The sequence below is a fragment of the Halyomorpha halys genome, unplaced genomic scaffold (assembly GCF_000696795.3).
Source record: "Halyomorpha halys isolate HHAL.00 unplaced genomic scaffold, Hhal_1.1 Scaffold445.1, whole genome shotgun sequence".
Classification (NCBI taxonomy): Eukaryota; Metazoa; Arthropoda; class Insecta; order Hemiptera; family Pentatomidae; genus Halyomorpha; species Halyomorpha halys.
Window position 1 is genome coordinate 38,080 of NW_027114133.1, and position 20,078 is coordinate 58,157.

At 30.2% G+C, this 20,078-nt stretch overlaps 1 protein-coding gene across 2 annotated transcripts in view; it reads right to left on the bottom strand.

Moving 5' to 3' along the window:
* Window positions 1-20,078, bottom strand: part of LOC106682819 (lachesin) — a 522,354-nt gene that overhangs the window by 13,801 nt on the left and 488,475 nt on the right. For both annotated transcript variants that reach the window (XM_067051382.1, XM_067051381.1), the window contains exon 8: window positions 7,124-7,251. In XM_067051382.1, the coding sequence (XP_066907483.1) occupies window positions 7,124-7,251 (128 nt within the window). The remainder of the gene's footprint in view (window positions 1-7,123; window positions 7,252-20,078) is intronic.

Consider the following 20,078-nt stretch of genomic DNA (forward strand, 5'->3'; position numbering starts at 1 on the left):
AAGTGTTCTCTAACTAGATTATATTACAGAAAATTTACTTATTTATTCTATTTGTTGTTTTTTAGTTTTAAGATTGTTTTTGAATTTTGTAATTTTTTTTTTTCATTTTAACTTATTCATGCATTGTATGAAGAGTTCTTTAATTATATTCTTAGGTTTAAGTCATGTATATAGAGTTTACTTCGGGGAGCTTGTGAGTTTTTTTTTTTACAATGATATGTGAATAGGTATCTATTTTTGTTGTAAATAGTTTTCTTTATTGTTTTTGTTTTTTATGTTATTATATTGTACAGTATTGATTAGTTTACAAGGACTGTTCGTAAACTCGTGGGGTGTAGTTACGGGTATATATATATTAATGACTTGAAACAGTCACTTAAATTATATTCATAATTAAGGTGGCTGCGCTGCTCCTTATTCAAACGCTTCATGCAGGTTTTGTGTCAACTATCATAAGAAGGTTATGAGATATGTTTTTTTGTTGTTTTCAAGTGATTACATTTTTGTTTATAATTGTAACTTTGGAAAAATACTTTCAATACACTGTTAGATTCATTAAAACTGTGGAAAGGGACATTTATTCAATTCTATTGTTTTAGGTAAGTAAAATAGTGATTCTACTTTGAAGTATTGAACTTTACTTCTGTAGTAGGTCTGTAACATTTCATTTATAATAAACTATTATTTAAGTTATCGTCTAACTATCTACTTTCTTCAGAATTACATATGTTTACACGCAAATTGTTAGTATATTTAAAATTTAGTACATCGCTTTCTTATGAAAACCATGGCTCATAGAAACGTGACGTGGGGCTATCGTTTCGAGATAAAGGATATATTCATTCCCGGAAGCAATATCTGTACGAGAACTAAAAAGTGCGGGACAAGATTTCCATGGTCTATAATGCAGAAAGAAAAGTATTTTTATAAAAAAAACAAAAAAACTTTTCTCCCCTAATCCGGAATGCCTGACACACCGGAATTATAGACATTAATGCTAAATTGATGAATAAGAGTTAGTGTATGTGGAAAGCTGTGGCAGCTTCCTCGTTACAGGGTCAGTCATGATGAACTTATGTATGAACCTATCATCGTCAGGCCATCAAAACTTCCTAACTGGTTACCGTAATGGTTTCTTAACTACCCAGCACAACGGTGTTTAAGTGTTTTATTTTAAAACAAAAAGTTTAAGTTTTTATTACTTCCAAATATATTATAATTATTAAAAATATATTATATATTTATCAAATCTCTTTATTATATAAAACATTTTTTAGTAATTACCGTGTAATATTTTATCTTTCATACAACAATAATAAAAATGGATAGTAAAAATTGAGTTTAACTGATGAATTGAAAAGACACTGAATTGAAGTACAAATTAAAATCCTGGGATAAAGACTTATCTTCTTTTTTTGTTTGCCTGCTTACACTTATATAGAATAATATATAGAAATAAAAATCTAATACGAACTACTAAATGCATGTAGATTACAATTAAAAAATCTGAGCAACGAGTAGTACAATGAAATGAAAAGCAGTATAAGTTTTAACATATAGACAAGGGGAATCCCCCTGGTATACTTTAATAATAAAACCTTATATATTAAAAAAAATACAATATTTTATCAATTTATAAAAAAAAAAAACCTTAATAAAGATTTTACGACACCTCATCAAATTTCTGATTAAATAATAAAGATTATTATATAAATCGTTTTAAAATTTATTTTAACTGAATATTTGGGTAATGATTTTTTTTTAATGGGATTGCAAAAAAAAAAGTATTCTCATTTCTCCAACTCATTGATCCGTAAATATTGTGAATTAATATCAAAATATTTCAAAATTTCTTGATAAATGATGTGATAAAGAGAGTCCAGAATTAACATTTACCTCTATTTCTCAGAAAAAAAACGAAGAATCATCATGAAGATATTTATTTGTTTTTAATCGGCGCGACAACCCATAACTGAGTCCTCGCCTGCTCATGTAGCTTCCACCAGTTTAAGCGGTTAAGTCCAGCTGCTCTCTAATTCCTCACTCCGAGCAGGGACCTCGAATCCTCTTCAACACCATCCAACCATCGAGGTTTGGGCGGCGTTTCGACCGTGTTCCATGTAGGCGCTCATTGAGTAGTTTATTTGGGATCTCATCAGCCCACAGCCTTGCCAGATGGCCAGTCCAGATTTTACTGAGCCGTAGATGCGTCTGAGTATCTTTCTCTCAAATGTTTGTAGATCCCTTTCATCGGACTTCGAAAGTGCCAAAGTTTCCGAGGCGTAAATCGGCACTGGTCGAATTAGCGTTTTATATAATCTAGTTTTTGTAGATCTTGATAATGAGCTACTTCCTCAGTCCCAACGCAAACTAAAATAACACCTATTTGCCAATGCTATTGGTCTCCTTATCTCAGCCGAAACGTCATTGGTGGTATAGACTTGTGATCCGAGGTAAACAAACTCCTCAACTCGTTCGAACGAGTAATGACCAATTGGAAAAAATCTTTGGTAAAATCTCTGTGTTGACCAGCAATTATATATTTGGTTTTGTTGGTATTAACAGCTTCCTGGCAGCTGGTCCCAAAGTCTCAGCTTTCTGGCAGCCCAGATCAAGAGGAAGAATATCATCAGCGAATCCCAGGATTTATCATGTGGATAGACAGCACATAAATGCTGATCTTGTATTATTGTTGGGGCTTTTTGTGATTGAAAATTTTAACTACCTCATCCCCAGAAAAAAAAATACAGATAAAATAAGGGAAATGAACCCTTATTTCTTATATATATTATACAATGAAATGTGGTTTATTAAATTTATGGAGTTGATTGATCGTCTATTGAAACCAAAAAACAATTGAAGGAATAAGGAAAAAGAAAATAATCTTTTCGATTGCTTGATAAAATGTAATAATATAAACAAATTTAAGAAAATAAACCATACACTCTTATTTAAAAAATACAAGAATTTATGATTACAAACTTTTATGGAAAATTAAATAATAAAAAATATAACTTAATGCTATTTTTTTAAAGATATGCTATGAAAAGAAATAAAACGAATAAATCGCTAATTTTAATATTAAGTGGAAACATACATATATACTTGACATAAAATAACGAAAAGAAAGTTACTCACCGTAGTTGGATTGGTCATTAAAGTTCATTGTGTGTCGGAAATAATATATAAGTCAATCTCTTCCGATAAAACTGCTATCATCAACATGGGATGGGCTAGTGCGTTATTACCTCAAAATTTGGTGGTTGAGGTTCCCTTATGACCCTACCCCAAATCTAGGAAACTGATGAATGGTAGTTAGCCGATTGGAAAAGGTACTAAAAACCTGCATTGCTCCACTACCTCTGAGTATTAGATTTTTAACATGAGAGAGAATAGTTAAAATTATTTCATGCTATGCTATATGTATCACCAGTAAAGTTTAAACAGGACGATAGGGTCTGTACCTCTTGCAATATAAAAATGAGGGATGAAAGTTAATTTTCTGCTAATCTCGTCAGTTTTTAGAATTAAGAGGTTGTAGAAGTGGATAAATAAACCATAGATTATTTAAAAGGAAAAATGGACCACTTTGATATGCTACCCTAAACAAGGCATTGATATATAAATTTAAATTATTAAGTGAATATGGTTCAATTGAATATGAATATGATCATGGTTTAATCATGAAAGTGAAACTATATAAAATGTTGCAAATAAAATAGATACTTTATCAATAGAGGTGAAACTTGGTATATCTCAATGACGCAAATGGAGATGACGATGAAGATGATCTAAATGACTCAAATGGAACCAATTTATTGAGAATATCGTGAGAAAATTATGGCTTATAATTACGACACATTGAGGAAAGTCTGAAATAAAGTATTAGGGGATAAAATTTATATGAAATAATCCAAAATGGGAAAGAGGTATTAGGTGATGAATAGTATGGAATATTAATAATTAATTAAAGATCAATATTTTATGTCAATTGCAACACTTTCTTCATCATAACCTATTTAGAGTTTAGTTATATTATTCTTAATTCAAATTAATCGAAATGTCAAAAATGATTATTAACTTAAATTATAATTTAAAACATCTAACCTAATACACTACATAATAAATTTAATAATAATTCAATATGTATTTATCTTAAGTATTATACCCGTTAGCACCACTAATCTGACTTGATTCAGTCACTTTGGTTTGGCAAGGAAGGAGATCTCACATCCACCCTTCTCTGTCTTCTCACATTTATAAGCATCTATTGCATCTATCTATTATCGACAAATTATATAGAAACCAATGATAAAGATTTAATATTTGTTTGTTAAGTGTTAGGTGCGTAAGTATGTTTTGATTTTGTTAGTTCAATCAGTAAGGTGACATTATTATGAGCTGTAACATCGAAAAATTAAAATTTTTAATGATTTATAAATATTTTTTTAAAAAATTAAATCTATTTTATAAGAAGTATATACTTGAGATATTAATAAATTTTAGCTTTAATGTAAACCTGTAATTCGAATAAAACAGTATTTATAAGGTATAATCATTAGATCAGTATTTCTTAAAGAAAGTTTATTTCTAGCTCCTTCATTGTCGTAATCAGGCAATTCCGCATATTCTTAATGTTATGCTGGTACATTCACTATAATATATGGTGCAGTACAACTACATTATAAAGTTGGATATTTTTTTACCATTACAAAAACCATTCTTATTAACTATAAATTATAATTATAATTATTAATATAATATTAACTATAAACTATAAATATAAATTATCCATGCATTGTATGACGTTATTATTTAATTAAAATGTGATATGTGTTGTCGTTTTAATTGAGTATTCCTTCAATGATTTACAGTTCTTTCACTTTATGTGTTTAGTACATACTTTTTAATATAGATAATAAAATTTAAAAACAATATTATTAAGTATAGTTAATATTATTAGTTTTAAATTTTGATATTCTATGATTTTGATTTATTTCATCCAAGTCCTAATAAATACACATAATAAATTTGAATTATTTTATTATTTAGTTTTCATTTTTAAAGGCCGCAATTTATGATATTTCCTGATGTTATTTTTATTTTTGAATTATTTAGTAGTCTTCCATCTTCAACAAATTTATTTTTATACATTAATAAAATATCTCATATCACGTCACGCCTGTTCGTCCATCTTCTATTTAAAGAAATTACGAATTATAACCAATTCATATGTATATTCGTGTACGGATCTGATGAAATGTGGTTAGAAAGAGTTATTGAGTTCCCTCGGTTTGAATAGATAAAGTAGATTGCATCATTGGAGTCCGTGGAGATGGGTCCTGGTAAAATATGTATCGAATAGCCACCAACTTGTGAGGCATGATGGAGAAAACGTGAAATATTGTCCTGATATCTACTATCTACTCCAAGCTGAAACATCTTTTAAGTCGAGCAATTCCGACGGATAAAAATTTACGGTATTGCATTAGAAAGTCTTTTACAATCAAATATTTGAAGAGCTTTATTCTTCGTTTTCCGAGTAAACATAAATTATGTTTTGTTAGAAAATTATTTTCATCTGGTTAGTGAATACTTTAAAAGTTTCGCTTTTAGGAAATCAAAAACTATTTTTATACGTATTGCTGGAATAATTATGACGATCGGTTTTGATTAGTCTGGATGAAAAAAATAAACAATACATGCACATAGTTATTTGTCAGTTAGGTTGCTTCTTCATTATCATGAAGAAGTTGACTAATCACGAACTGATTTCTACATAACCTTTTTTCGTTCCCTCCGTAGAGCTGTAACACTTTGAAGTTGCTTCCCGATCTTGAATTTGTTAAATCCATTCCTCCAATTTTTAAATATTTCAAGTAATAATAATCTGTTAATTTTAAAGGTTTAACAAAATTCTTAATCCTTCATTATAAGATTATGTTTTATAAAATTTACTCAAACAAAATTAATACTTTTTTTTTGGAAACAATTAACTGTTAACCAGAATCATCAGACTAAATGACAGGCCTAATAAAACTGTATTTTATTTAATTGATCAAAATATCCCCCAATATAAATTTGAAAGAAAACTCCTAAAATTTTAGTCATTTTTCCATTTCCTACTTAATGTCAAGGAAACTGTCTACCACACGAAAAACATAATGCATAGAATTTTTAAAGTAAAGTAAATTAGATATATTCGAGCTTTTTAAGAGTTCCATGGATTTAATATAATCCAACACGAAATTTTTCAAAAAACAGCTAGTATTTATGTTATAATTTTTCAAGACTTCAACATTGTGGCACATTTGTTGTTTCAAAAAAGTTTCATACCTGAAAAATCATACGAGTAATGTTAGACAACTTTCATTATACACCTTATGATGCAGATCAAATGTGCCCCAAAGAGTAATTTTTTCCCATTCATCATATTCTCTCTATTACTTTCTTGTATACTTCCGTGAAGCTTTTAGATTTTTTTTCAAATTTAATTAAATACATTAATTTAGATTATGCCTTTGAATTAAACGTATTTTGCTTATTAGCGATATATATTTCAATAGGAATTGATGACAATAGAGCTTAGGTCAAAGCCTATTTGGGGATGGAATCTAAAATGGGGAAATGGGTAGAGATCCTGTACAATACATTTATTTAATAAATTTAGTTCTGAGTCACACTTAATATACAAAAAAAAAATAGAAGTATAGAAATAATGTTCTAAGTCTAATAATAAATTTACATTGAAAATTTATGCTCATCGATCTAATGGGATAGCTATTACAGAGATTTACCCATAATAAGAAAGTCCATTGTATGTCATTTTATGCTTAATCAATGTGCACTCCAATATGTAATAACTAAATACCTTTTCCTTGAATTGTAGAATCCAATTATCAATAACAACCAATTGCACAAAATGATTAGTAGCCAGGATATCTATATATCTGTGTCACATGTTCAAAATTTAGATTTTCCTTATAGAAATTGTTATTTACGACAGTTATTGCCCAAACTGTTCAATATTATAATTATATATTTTTTAAATTATTATGTTGATTAATTAAATAAAATTTATGTTGATTTAATTTAAGCTTCATTATGAAAAACCATTATTTACCAAAATTTTCCTATACAACAACCTCACTTCATCCAAGGGCGGATATGACTCGACGATCCAAGTAAGGTTGTAGGAATCTCTGGTTCGACTGAAAGGCGTAGATCTGAATTTTGCAGGGCTGGGCCGACCTGGAACATAACGTATATTATTAATTTTGTTTAATTGTTAACGAACCAAAAACTTAAACAACCTAAATACTTTTATTGTACTAGTAGAATTACAAAAACTCGCTGATCAGGAAATTATTAAGTACTACATCATATATACAAGAAACGTTTTTAAAAAAATTAAATTAATGAAAAAATTACCAGCAGTAGTGTCAAAATTTGAATCAACCCCAAGTAATATTCGAATATATTAACATAAGTTTTAGAACATTATAAACTCTCTAACCACTCAAACCCCCTAGTTTCTAATCTTGCATCCTCTTCCATTCCTGACGATCCTCCGAGGCACCTGAAAAGAAGATGGCCACGAGACCAGCTAATGTAAAATGTCATTAGAGTGCTACCAATGGGAAGTTTCTCTACACGCCTGTAACACTCCAATTTAACTTAGATTAGATTTACTAAATGTATTATAATGTACAGTTGTAAATAGAAATAAATAAATATTAAAAAAAAAAGTTTTAAAACATATAATGAAAGAAATATTATAATAATATTTAACTTTTTTTTCAAATTAATATTCAATAATATTTCCCCTTACCAAACTCTTGTATTTATATCAATTGCAAAAATATGAAACAAATATAACAGTTTTAAGAAATTAACATCTTTCTCTTAACCGTTTATTTAAAACTAAATTTTATTTAATTAGTCATTCTTTCAACTAAAAGACTCCCATATTCCAACTGGTTCACAGATTTAACAGTTGCTTCCGACCGGTTTAAGGCATGAACGTACATTTTTTTTTTCTCTTCAGTGCCCTGACAGTGGTAACGAAAACTGAAGAATACAGATCCTATAATTGTTTGGGCTAATAGTAGATCCTCGCAAACTATCAGGAGACAGTCGTCTGTTTGTGATTGTGTTGTCGGGTTTTAACCAGGGCCTATAAAGAGGATCACGAGACCTAAAGCAGCTTCTGAAGTGTTTCCTCAGGCAATTCGTCTTTCCTATTGGTCCTCCACCAACAGACCGCTCCCAATCCTTAAAAAAAACGGAGAGGCTTTTTAAAAAAAGTCAGGGTATTTCTTGTATTTTTACTCCACCATCAAAGAATTGGTAGGTTGGTAAACTTGATAAATTTAAGATACATTATATGAGAATCAATAGTCTTAGATTCACGAATTTCTCACAAAGTATTTAGATCAAAATTTAAAGATCCCAAAATTTAAGAAACTACATAAGTAACACAGACTAAATTTTAGGTAAGCAATCCAGGTCTTCACGTGATGGCTTTAAATGAAATGTCAAATAATTAAAACGACTTTGAGCACAGGCTGTAACAAATTAAGGAAATAAGAGTAACTACGCTTTTCAAATTAAAATTCCCTTGAGTTGTAAGGTTTCTATAATAAATAATTTTTACGGAACTAAAGAACATAATAATTATAAGAATATCATTGTAGTGTTTGAATTTAAATTTCCAATAATGCACCCTTAATTCCACAGTCACATATCACAAAGAATGTTGTCAAAACTGGTAGAATAAAATATAACTTAAAAAATGCCCTCGATCATTAACTTTGCTTTACTGTAAAGTATTATCCTTTAATAGCATTCTACTTATCCCTATCGAACACATACGTGACCTAGGAATGCATTAGGACGAATGACTAGGTTGAAATGTTGGTATAAGAAAGAAATTTCAGAAAACTGTAAGTCACTTCCAATAATAGCGATATACCTAAACAAACGGTTCAAACTTCCAATCAATTACAAAAGGCATCATTGTGACTACAATAAGCCCTATTTTAACTTAAGGGATTGAACATTGAGGCTCCGATAAACCAGCGAGACTAGAGGCTGTTGACTACTTCTTTGTTCTGAAGTAGGTTTTGTAGAGGTGGCTTTGGCTTAGCTTACTATTGTTTCAATCGGTTTGAGGTTAGATGGGACTTTTAATTTATTATTCCTTACGATATGATTCATCTCATTTATGTTTTCAGTTATTGTTTTTATGATGTTATGTGGAACTGGTGACATTTTGGGGCCTCCAGACGTAGCTAGAGAGCTAAAAGCTCGAAGCCCACCTATACAATTTTTCTAGACGCCCAATTTATTGCCGAACCAAACATATCAGTTTTTTGTTTATTTATGAAACACGTGCATTCTAATTGTACAAAAAATATGATATTTTAATCCCCTAAACACGTAGCATTGTTGATTAACAAACATCTATACGTTTTTGAACATTCGGTATCTGGACTATTTTACAGTGCACTCTGATGAATAAAAAATAGGTATATCAGAAAACATTATCCAAGGCAAACTTCCAATCATAGAGATCGTGGCACAGTATACACCAAGACCGAACCCACACCTACCCACTTATCTAGACTACAGGAGGATGTTATAAATAACATCAGCATGTTAATGTAAGCTGTAAGTGTAACATAATTCTCAACCGGGTCCCCAAGTTAGGGAATGTAAAATGGGAAAACAGAGTGAGAGGTGAATGGGAGTACGGAAGTCGTGGGGTTTGACAATTTAGTGTATACCACAGAGCGTGCTACCAAGAGTAAATTAGAAAGCATAAACCTAGAATCATAGCCGGCAAACTTAATCAACTCCCCCTTCAGCGACCGGGAAAATGATTAACACCATACGCTGCGGTTTCATCATAGGGGATTGTTTAATTTTTACGAATCGTTTAGGATGACATTACTACTATTGAACTTTCTTTTTTTTTCTTCATATTTTTTTTGTGCTATAAAACCTCTGTTAGGAATAATCCTACATGAGAAATATTTGACTATGTGACGCAACGCAAATAAAAAAACAAACATTAATTAATTTCTTATTTCTTATATTCAACTACAGACTGGATAGTTTATTTTTTATTATACACTTCAATTAAATATGAAATCAATTATAATTTGTTTGTATTTAAAACACACATAATAATCATTATTGGTAAGTGATGTTATTAAAAATATTAATCGAGTTTACTGACATAAGATATTTTATTCTCTGAAATTAAATTAACAATATGGTACGTTACATGGCATTTATTCGATCATTAGTTAAATAATTAACTTTAACAGCATTTCTGTTTAATATAAAAAAAAATGTCTAAGCAGAAAAAGTAATTATATGACGCAAAGTTGGAAATTATTTTTATTATATTAATTGTATTTAAGAATAAGAATAATCTAAATAATAATTATTTTTATTATGAATTTAGCCAATTGAAGGTCATCGTAAGGTTTTGTCGGTATAAATATTTGTTGTACCTGCGGAAAACTTTCCATTCCCACGCTTTGTTAGGGCAAGTATCGCAAAAAAAAAACAAAGTAAACTAAAGTCAGAATAATGCAGGGATATTTTTCTTCTACCATGGATAAATACCTTCTTTATTATTTTATTTTTTTTTTTTTTACACCCATTCACTCTAACCCTACAATGTTATTTTTTCCGAATGGGAGTACTTGTTTTATAGTATATTATTGGTATATTGTCTTTCTTAATCACTTACATATATTGTATCCCGTTATTTTAACTTTATTTCTTCTTTGTTTTTCTATCCATGATTTCTTTTTTAAATTTATTTTATTTTATTTTATGATTTTGTAAATATTTCTTCTCCCCCTCTATTATATATATTATCATTTATTGTTTACCTATTTTAATATATTTTTTGCAATGTTTACTTTAAAAATATTTTCGATTTTATGTGACGATATTATACTTAACTTTGACTTCGGTCAAAATAGGTATGAATTCTGTCTCATTAATCTTCATTTGATTTTATTCTTTTCCCTTTTCATCTCTTAATTTGTACTTTCTTTAATATTTCTTCTCTTATTTTATGTCATATCTATCTGTAACTATTTCCGATTTAATTTATTGTTTATAACCTTTAATTGTTTCTTATTATATTTTACGTTTCATTGTATACCCCTGTTATTTTCCACTATGTTTTTTTTTTGTAACTATGTCAAGTGATTATATCTTTTTTAGTCCTGACAAAGCCCTGCAATGTGGAGCGAAACGTTGGCTCAAATAAAAATAGTACTCCCATTTACTATTTGAGTTTTATTTGACCACACCCGGACCATATTCCATTCATTGATACCTACTGTCAATCAACAATCTTCCAGTACGTTATTTTCTTCTATTTTTACAGTTTATTAGAGTACGGTAGTCTTTGCCATCTGTCAATTAAATTTTAGCTAACTTTTTCAGAATCTTCCTTTCAAGTTCTCTCTTCCAAATCAATGATGGCATTGAGTTCATCTATCATATCATAACATTGTTCGCATGAGAATTTTATCTGTGCAGTTTTCTTCCAGAATAGAACAAAGGGATGTACTCAAGCAATTCTTTTAAATTTAGTGCTACATAAAGCTATCGGTTCAATTGACCATAGTTTGTTGGATTCAATTGGAATAGTAGGATTCAATTGACATGCCGTTCATAATTGTTGGTTACTTAGATAACATTGCGATTTTATTAAGATGTGGCTTTCAATTCAAGAAATTTTTCCCATTTTTGTGTTTATAATTATTTATTTTATTTTATATTTCTGTACGTTGATTTACAAATAGTAGTGAAAACTTTTATTAGTTTGAATACACCAAAAATAGAAGTTTCAAGGATTTTTGTTCATCTCTTTGATATTTTTTTTCCATTTTAATTATTTTTATTTAAACCCTAGGAACATCTATATTTCTTCATCGACTAGTTTTAAAAATATAATGTTGATTTAAATAATTTTTTTTGGAATAAAAACCAATTCATGAAAATTCACCTCTCTTCCTAGACGTTCCTAAGTTCGAAATTCTTTATTTATTCTACACAGTAAACATAACATTTAGTAAACCAATAATACGTAGAATACCCCTATTGGGGATTTCCTTCTAACATTTAAATCTTTATTGATTAGCACAAAATAAATTTTAAACCGGTTGGGGGACAGAAATGAGTCGCAATATTGAAAATCAGACATAAAAACAGAATGTTAATACCAATGCTGACCAATCGATATGCATCAGACCCCCGAGCAAAATCTCATTGGAAAATATTGCCTTAAGGAAAAGATTACCGAGCGTAGAAGGGGTATGTACGAATTATACAGCGATCTCTGAGCTTCTCATTTTCGATGTCTAAACAGCTAGTATAAATAATTATACTAAATGACTTAAAAAGTCGGAAAATTTCGTTATGAATACAAAAGTTAGGTCAGATATTGCTTGAGAATCAAGAAAGTTGAAAGGACCACTAATAACGTGGATATGGCAGAAACATCAAGAAGCTCCTGTATCTGGCTGAAATTACATTACTAGAATAGTATATAATACCTCACTGGACACATTTCGGTTTTCTGCACCAAACTTCCTATGGTATACATGCCAATGTTATGAGAAATATAACATTGATGTATGCAGCGCGTATAAAGAATAACTAAAGAGGAAGTAGGAGATATCTGAATAAAAATTATCTAAGACTAATTGGTTAATAAATTACAATATTAAAATCACGTGTTGTAACAATGTTGTGACAGGGGGTGAAAAGAATCATATCTTAAATGTTTATTAGAATCAAGAAAACAATTGCTGAAGTGCATTGCTACGTCATACGTGTAACGTTAAGAATATTGTTAGGAGTATTTAAGAATACAAACATCATGAAAGTTGATGTGCGTTAAGGCAAAAAATAAATAAATAAACAAATACAAAAAAATAATAATAATGCAATCATATAGGAACAAGGGTGAGATAAGTGGAAACCCACATTATACCCAATGACTTTTATTTTCGGAGATGAGTTACAGTACTTGACTTGGAATTGAAATGTTCCTGAGAACAGTTATTATTTTCCAATTCCTCCTTCCACCCCCTCTCCCTACCCTCCGTTCATATTGCTTGCACTCGATTGTGGGCACATAAATCTTATTACTTGTTTTCATATAAAAGTAATACATTTCTTTTTCAATACTGACGTAATGCCTTTCTACCCTAGGAAAATATATTCAGGTTACTTGTCGTGTATTACATATTTTAATTTTTTGAGCAGTGTAGTTCAGTGAGTGAATAAACTGTAATTTCATCTTCTAGATTTCGGATCCCGCTAAAGAAGATAATTATTTATTAAGTTAAATCTATAATTAAGCAAGAATTAAGCTACTTTATATTTCTTTTTTTATAATACCCCGTCTAGTCACTTCTGACATACAGGAAGGGGGGGGGGTTATCTTCAGGTGGTAACCAACCTATTTGTGGAGGGGTCAAGTTTTCATTTCGTAAGACCACCACAGAAATGAAAAAAAGTTGATTCCCAAGGTTGGATTCGAAGAGGCGCGACTACAGTATTGAGGTTGCTAAGACCTTCGCCTCAACCGCCTGAGCTACGGACGCCCACCCTTATTGTAAATTGAACCAAAAACCTTTCATGGGTTTGTATAGATGTTTTTTTATATTATTTCTTTTAGATTCTTTGTAGCATAAATTGTTAGTTTTCCAAAATTGATGCTGCCACCTTCAAACATCTCAATTATCACCAAGTTAAAATAATTCACACAAGTTTCTGTTATATTGTCATTAAAATCAAAATAAGAGACGAAAACTAAAAATTACGATACAGATTTTTGAATAACTAACTTCATTTAGGATTCATGGAAATTAATTATTAGCACCTTACAATTCATTAAACAAAATATTGTTTGGAGGCGGATACCAAATGATTTGATGAATTTATCCCTGGAAGGAAAGAAAACCAGTACGTAAATAAAATTTATATTATTTAAAACTATAAATCCTATAAGTATTCAAAACTGTAAAGAAGAGTAATAGAAACATAAAACAATAACATATTGCTAGCCAAATTCCAAAAACTTTTAATAACATTTTTATCCAAAGTAAAGTTCTGATTGAATATTAAAGTTTCATCATTTATTAGTTGATTTATAGTATCGAGTAAGAATATATCTATAAAAAAATAAAACAAAATAGTGCGAGATGAGTCAGGAATATAGTAATCGTTGAACATCCGGATGTTTAGTGGAGAAATAACCGATTGGGATTGTACCCAAAATTTTTTATTGTAGTGTATAATTGTTACCTGTTAATTATTACTTCAATAATTTAAGAAATAATATTTTACTAAAACCAAACCTCATATTAGTAAATTATCATATTCAACTGTTAAATTATTAATTTCAATTATTATTATTATGTTCAAAGATTTTCAAAATGGTTATGTTGCCACAAAATAATATTTAATGAACTTAATTCAGAAATTCAAAAGTGAAATAAAAAACGAAAATACAGTCCCAGTATCAGTGAATTTTCGACAATTACTTTCAGGAAACTACGTTTTATAGTGAAATCTCATTTCACAAAGTAACTAACTTTTTCACTAAGCTATAAATCTACCAAGTAAATCTTGTATCATTCAACCTAAAATAAGGGTATTTATTACAAATAAGGCCTTTATTTAATTACTTTATTCCTATAAAGTTATTATAATATAGTTTAAAATTTTACGTTATCTGGTTTTATATTGTTGTGCGGGTTGGGGCGCAAGTCTCAGAGGGCTCGGTTCGGAACGTTGTGGGTTCGATTCCCACCTGGAGCAGTTAAACATTCATTTTTCGGCGGTCCCGAAGAATGAATCTTGACACTCCCACCTTGGGTAGTACGCGGCGGCAACCTAGGTAGCCGTCAGGAGTTGGCAAAAAGGACCACTAAGCCAGGCCCACTTGCCGGACTTGTCCCCCCCCACCAAATACCTGTACTAGTACCAATTATTAAGTTTTACATGTTAGGTTTGTAATAAAGTGTGTTTCTTTTTTTAAGATTCCGTAAGTGTATATTATTCAAAATTGTAAACGCATTTTAATGTAATACTCCTTGCATTCATGTCATTATCTCATAATCCCTCCTGAAAATGGGACTTTGTTTTATCATTAAAAAAATGTTGAAATATTAAAGAACAGAAAGAAAGAATAATAATAAAATACTGTAAATACTATGCTGTAATCGATTCCAGAGTTTGGTAATCTGTATTATTCATTCGAAAAAAATATATATCAATTTCAGTTCCGAAATATCAATAATGTTTCCTTTGTTCAAGGATTGTAATTTGATTCTCTGTATTACATTCGAAAATATTTTATATATTTTCATATTTAATATATTTTAACCAGCTTGATTTATTGTAAATAGGATATGATCTTTTTTTTTTTAATTACCAAGACTGGTAGTAGTAGAAAGGTAGTAAGAATTATTAATAAATATCTGTACCATTTTTACAGTTTCTATTCAGTTTAGAGACCTTCAGATTCACGGAGAAATTTAGTTTAATCAAACACATGGATAACAAAGGAATCGCAATACAAAAAGAAATTGTACCTTAGTTGAAATTTAGCTTATAACTCTTAAAAAATATATTTAGACTATTATAAAATATAAATACTTTTCGATATGTGTGAAGAAAAAAAATATTTAGCCGTATATTAAATGTTACTATGTAAATTGTTTGTATCATGCTATTGCATACTATAATGTAAACAGTTAAAAACATATATTGGAATATGTGTGCGTGTAATAACTTGCAATTATATTTTTTATGTGACATGGAAAAATAAACATAAAAAATAAATCACCAATACTATAACAATCTTCTCCACGTGGCTTTAGAATCTTTTCTGAGAGAACTTTTGTCTAGCCAGGAAAGTGTGCACAGCAGATAAAGCAATCCATCTCCTAATACTCAGATTATGACATCCCATCAAACAGGGATCATCCGGTAAGCTGAAAATAATCTTGAACTTTGTAGGGTGTAGGTTTCGGGCGCCATTATTTAGCCTTGGGGTCTTATCTGTTTTATTATACCCCGAGGGGTTACTTTGATTCCCACCCTTTGATTATGGTCTTCGATCTGAATGGAAGTTGTGGCAAACTATCGAACAAGTTGAATTAGCTGCCTAACCTGAGTGAAGTTGTGGTTGGTGTTCAAAGGATCTCCTACACAGCTTCTAGTACCGCCTACCATGGATAAATTTATATTCGTCAACAAGACCATAGAATATTCACAAATCAGAAACATACAGTGATGTAAGATTACCAGTTCACACATTCTTTTATTCATTAAGCTTGTTTCGCAAACGATACTCACAGTCGAAAAATTACCTTTTAATAATTAAAATATTGAAAATGCAAATCATAGCTTGTTTTATATATTTTTATTATATTTTCCCTTACTATAGCTTAAAGCACCAGACCGATGTCCATTTTTAGATTTTTTTTTACTTCATACAATGCTCTCATAAAAATCTGTAATAATTGCTTATTTTTTAAATACCATAACAACATTTATCCATCATCGTTTTATAAAAGATTTAGTTAAATTTTTCAGATTTCTTTTTTAATTTAGAAAATCTGTGATGTGTCGTGTTTGTTGAAAGTGTACGTCACATTATTGAACTCGTTGAAATTTCATTGGTTTTATTCTAGCAAGGTTCAAGTTAAAAATAGATAAGTTCCATACATGTGTAGTAATTTTATTACTATTTGTAATATTTTAATTTCATCACTATGTGTTTGATTTAATTTCCTTTAAAATGATTGAGTAAAAATAAACACTTCTTAACAAATTTATTGGCAATTATAATTTTCCATGTTTTCGGAAATTTGATTAATTTGGAAAACCCTATTAATCAAGGAAGATTAAATTTATATAAAAATGACTTTCAGTTCTTTAATTGGTAAACTAATAGGTTCAGGGTCAGTTACATTTTAATTATCAACCACTTATAGTTCCCTAAAATCATAGCGCTTCGGCCTAAATGGTTTATCATTGATTAACAATATGTATGTGTATATAATTACAATATAATGACAATACTATTAGAATATAAAATAAAATAATGTCGAAATTGAAATGAACAATTTTTAAACTACCAGGCCGTGATCCTATCACTTTTTTTTTTAAAGATATATCAAAGCTAATGCCTCATATTGAAGTAAAATCAACATTTATTGGATATGATTTTAATTAAATATTGAAGTAAAAATAACATTTATTGGTTGTTATTACAATTAATTTTATATATGATTTTTTTTTTAGCACTTTTACTAAAAACTATTTTCACCACGGGCTCAACTTTTATCTCAAGAAATATTCAACTAAAAACATTCTTAGTAACATGTATCTACACCAATATAATACTCTCATCTGTTATTGTATATTTTGATTTTTATATCATATGAAATTTAAGGTGAATTTTAGCAGGTTTATATAACAGTAGCAAAGGAAATTGAATTGATTTCAATTATTCGTAAAGTAGCATAAACAGAAACCGACATCTATTACAGAACTAATGTTATCTGGTGCGAGAATCAGAGAACTCCTAGTTTTATATTCTTAAGAAAATAAGTTCAAAAAGAAGGTTTAGAAGGTTTTTAAACGAGGGGAGGGTTGGTACATGACATAGGCAAGAAAGAATGGAGTTCCAGTGATATGCAGTTTGGACAAAAAATACTTTATCAAACTCAGCAGTTCGGTGAGGTAAAGGGTTGATGTCAAATAAACGGGACCTGGTAATACGGGATTGGACTGAGAATTTGATTTGCAGGTTTTCAAGGATTTAGGAGGGTCTTTGAGTACCAATTACTTGGATATAAAGGAAGCAATGATATAATACTGTCATCGGAAGGATGGATATAGCCACTGCAGCTAGGCGTAATCTAAGTTGATGCCGAAAATAAATCGTACTGCGCAATTCATACGACGTTAAATTTAGATTCTAGACTACCCGAGAGTCCATTATATACCAGGCAGCCATAGTCAATGTGGGGGAAAACAAGAGAGGAAACTAAGAGTTGACGGGTTTTAAGTTGAAGGAGATAACGGATTCTATTTAATTGCTTTAGCGAAGCATGGTTCGACGGAAAATTAGATCAAAAATGACACCAAGATTTTTCACTGACGTATGGAATGACGTAGGAATCTTGTTTAGGAAAACGTTGGGTGGTCCTGAGATTGATTTAAAGAGAGAGGGAGATCCAATTATGATAGCTTCAGTCTTTTCAGCATTTTACGTTTATTGTTTGTTCACCAAGTGCTGATACTATTGATATATTCTTGTAATCTTATAATGACATTTGAGGCGTCATGAACATAGAAGGAAAGGTAGATTCTTAAGTTGTCTGCGTATAGATGATGATGGGAATGCTAGATGGCAAGTGGAAGGAGGAGGGATTAGGGATTAGGGAGGAAATAGTTTGGGGGAAAACAACGGAGTGAGAATATTGTAAGATATCTGGTCATGAATAGATAGAAAAGTAACAGGATATTCTGATGAGGCAAGTAGTTTAATAGGTGAGTCAATGATGAATAAATTAAACCAGTAGTCAGAAAACTGGGTATGATGGCATTGTAAGGAACTACATAATAAAGGTTGATGGAGTAGAGGAGGTTTAACAGGTAGGTCTGGTCAGAGGTAGCGGAAAAAAGGTTGGTGTTGAAAATTCCAGATAAAATGATATTAGAATAGGAAGGTATAAGATTGTAAAGTGTGGTCTTAAATACGAGGGTAGGTTAATTATTATCTGCAATATAGTTACATAATTTTATTGTAATCAAATAGGAAACTTACAAGTACATCATTTTTCAACGTAGTTCTCTTGCTTTTCAATGTACTTGGTCCATCGTTGTACAAGTTTGATGATATCATCATAAAAGAAGGTTTTTGGTTGAGCTGCGAACCAGGAATTCACCGCTTCTTTCATTGCTTGGTTCAAGGTAAATCGACGGCCCCTTAATGCCTCTTTGAGTGGACTAAACAAGTGATGGTCAGGAGGGGCAAGATCGGAACCATATGAAGGATGTCCAGTACTTCAAAATCGAGTTTCTGGAGCGTTTCAGCAGTGTGGGAAGCAGTATGCGGAAGGGCATTAAGACGGGCTGGAACCACTATCTGTTTGGTTTAGTCTGTCGTAAAGGAAGGTATAGTTGGGAGGACGAGATGGAGTGTTTAAGTCAGGTTTAATTGCATATATAAACTTTATAATCAATATTAATTTCAAAATTTCCGATACTCGTGCACGATGTGATACTAGAGACTTTACCAATATAAAATAAAATAAACATTTTTACATTTCCCACAAACTTCAGTATTCAATAGATATAGTATAGTAGGAATAGTGGTTTTAAACTGATAAAATTTACGGGTTTCGTTAATCTAGAAATTGACTTCTACGATCTACATATAATACAGTCCTGATGATCAATGATGGTTTTTTATACCAACCAACATCAAACTGAAATTATTTAACCAGTTCTTTCCTAATGCATATCAATTATTCGATTTGCGTGATTTTTCCCCAATCACGCATAGATGATATTTTTTTATACTTTATTAAAACCCTGAGATCTCGGATCCTATTAAAATTCGTTTGCCTTTGTCCCCGATTCGCGTGTGGTATGGTGAAAACTATCTGTTCAGATCGATCATACCCATTTGGGTATAGATATCGATCACAGAGTACGTTAGGATATTGCTGAATTCTTGGAGTTCATTGGATAATGTACAATAAAATGGACTTGTTTAATGTACCTTAATTCCAGCAAGTCATAGATATGACATTTTTATAACTTAATATCGTATTTATTTGACATACTGCAATTTTAATTTAAATTTAAATTTGTTTAGTTTTTCACTTTTGTTTTCCTTTTTTACCCACTGATATGAGTTAGAAACGTTTTAAATTCATTAGACCAATGGTTTTCAACCTATTTTGGTGGCGGAATACATTAGGTATCCAATTAGGAAAGCGGTAGAAACC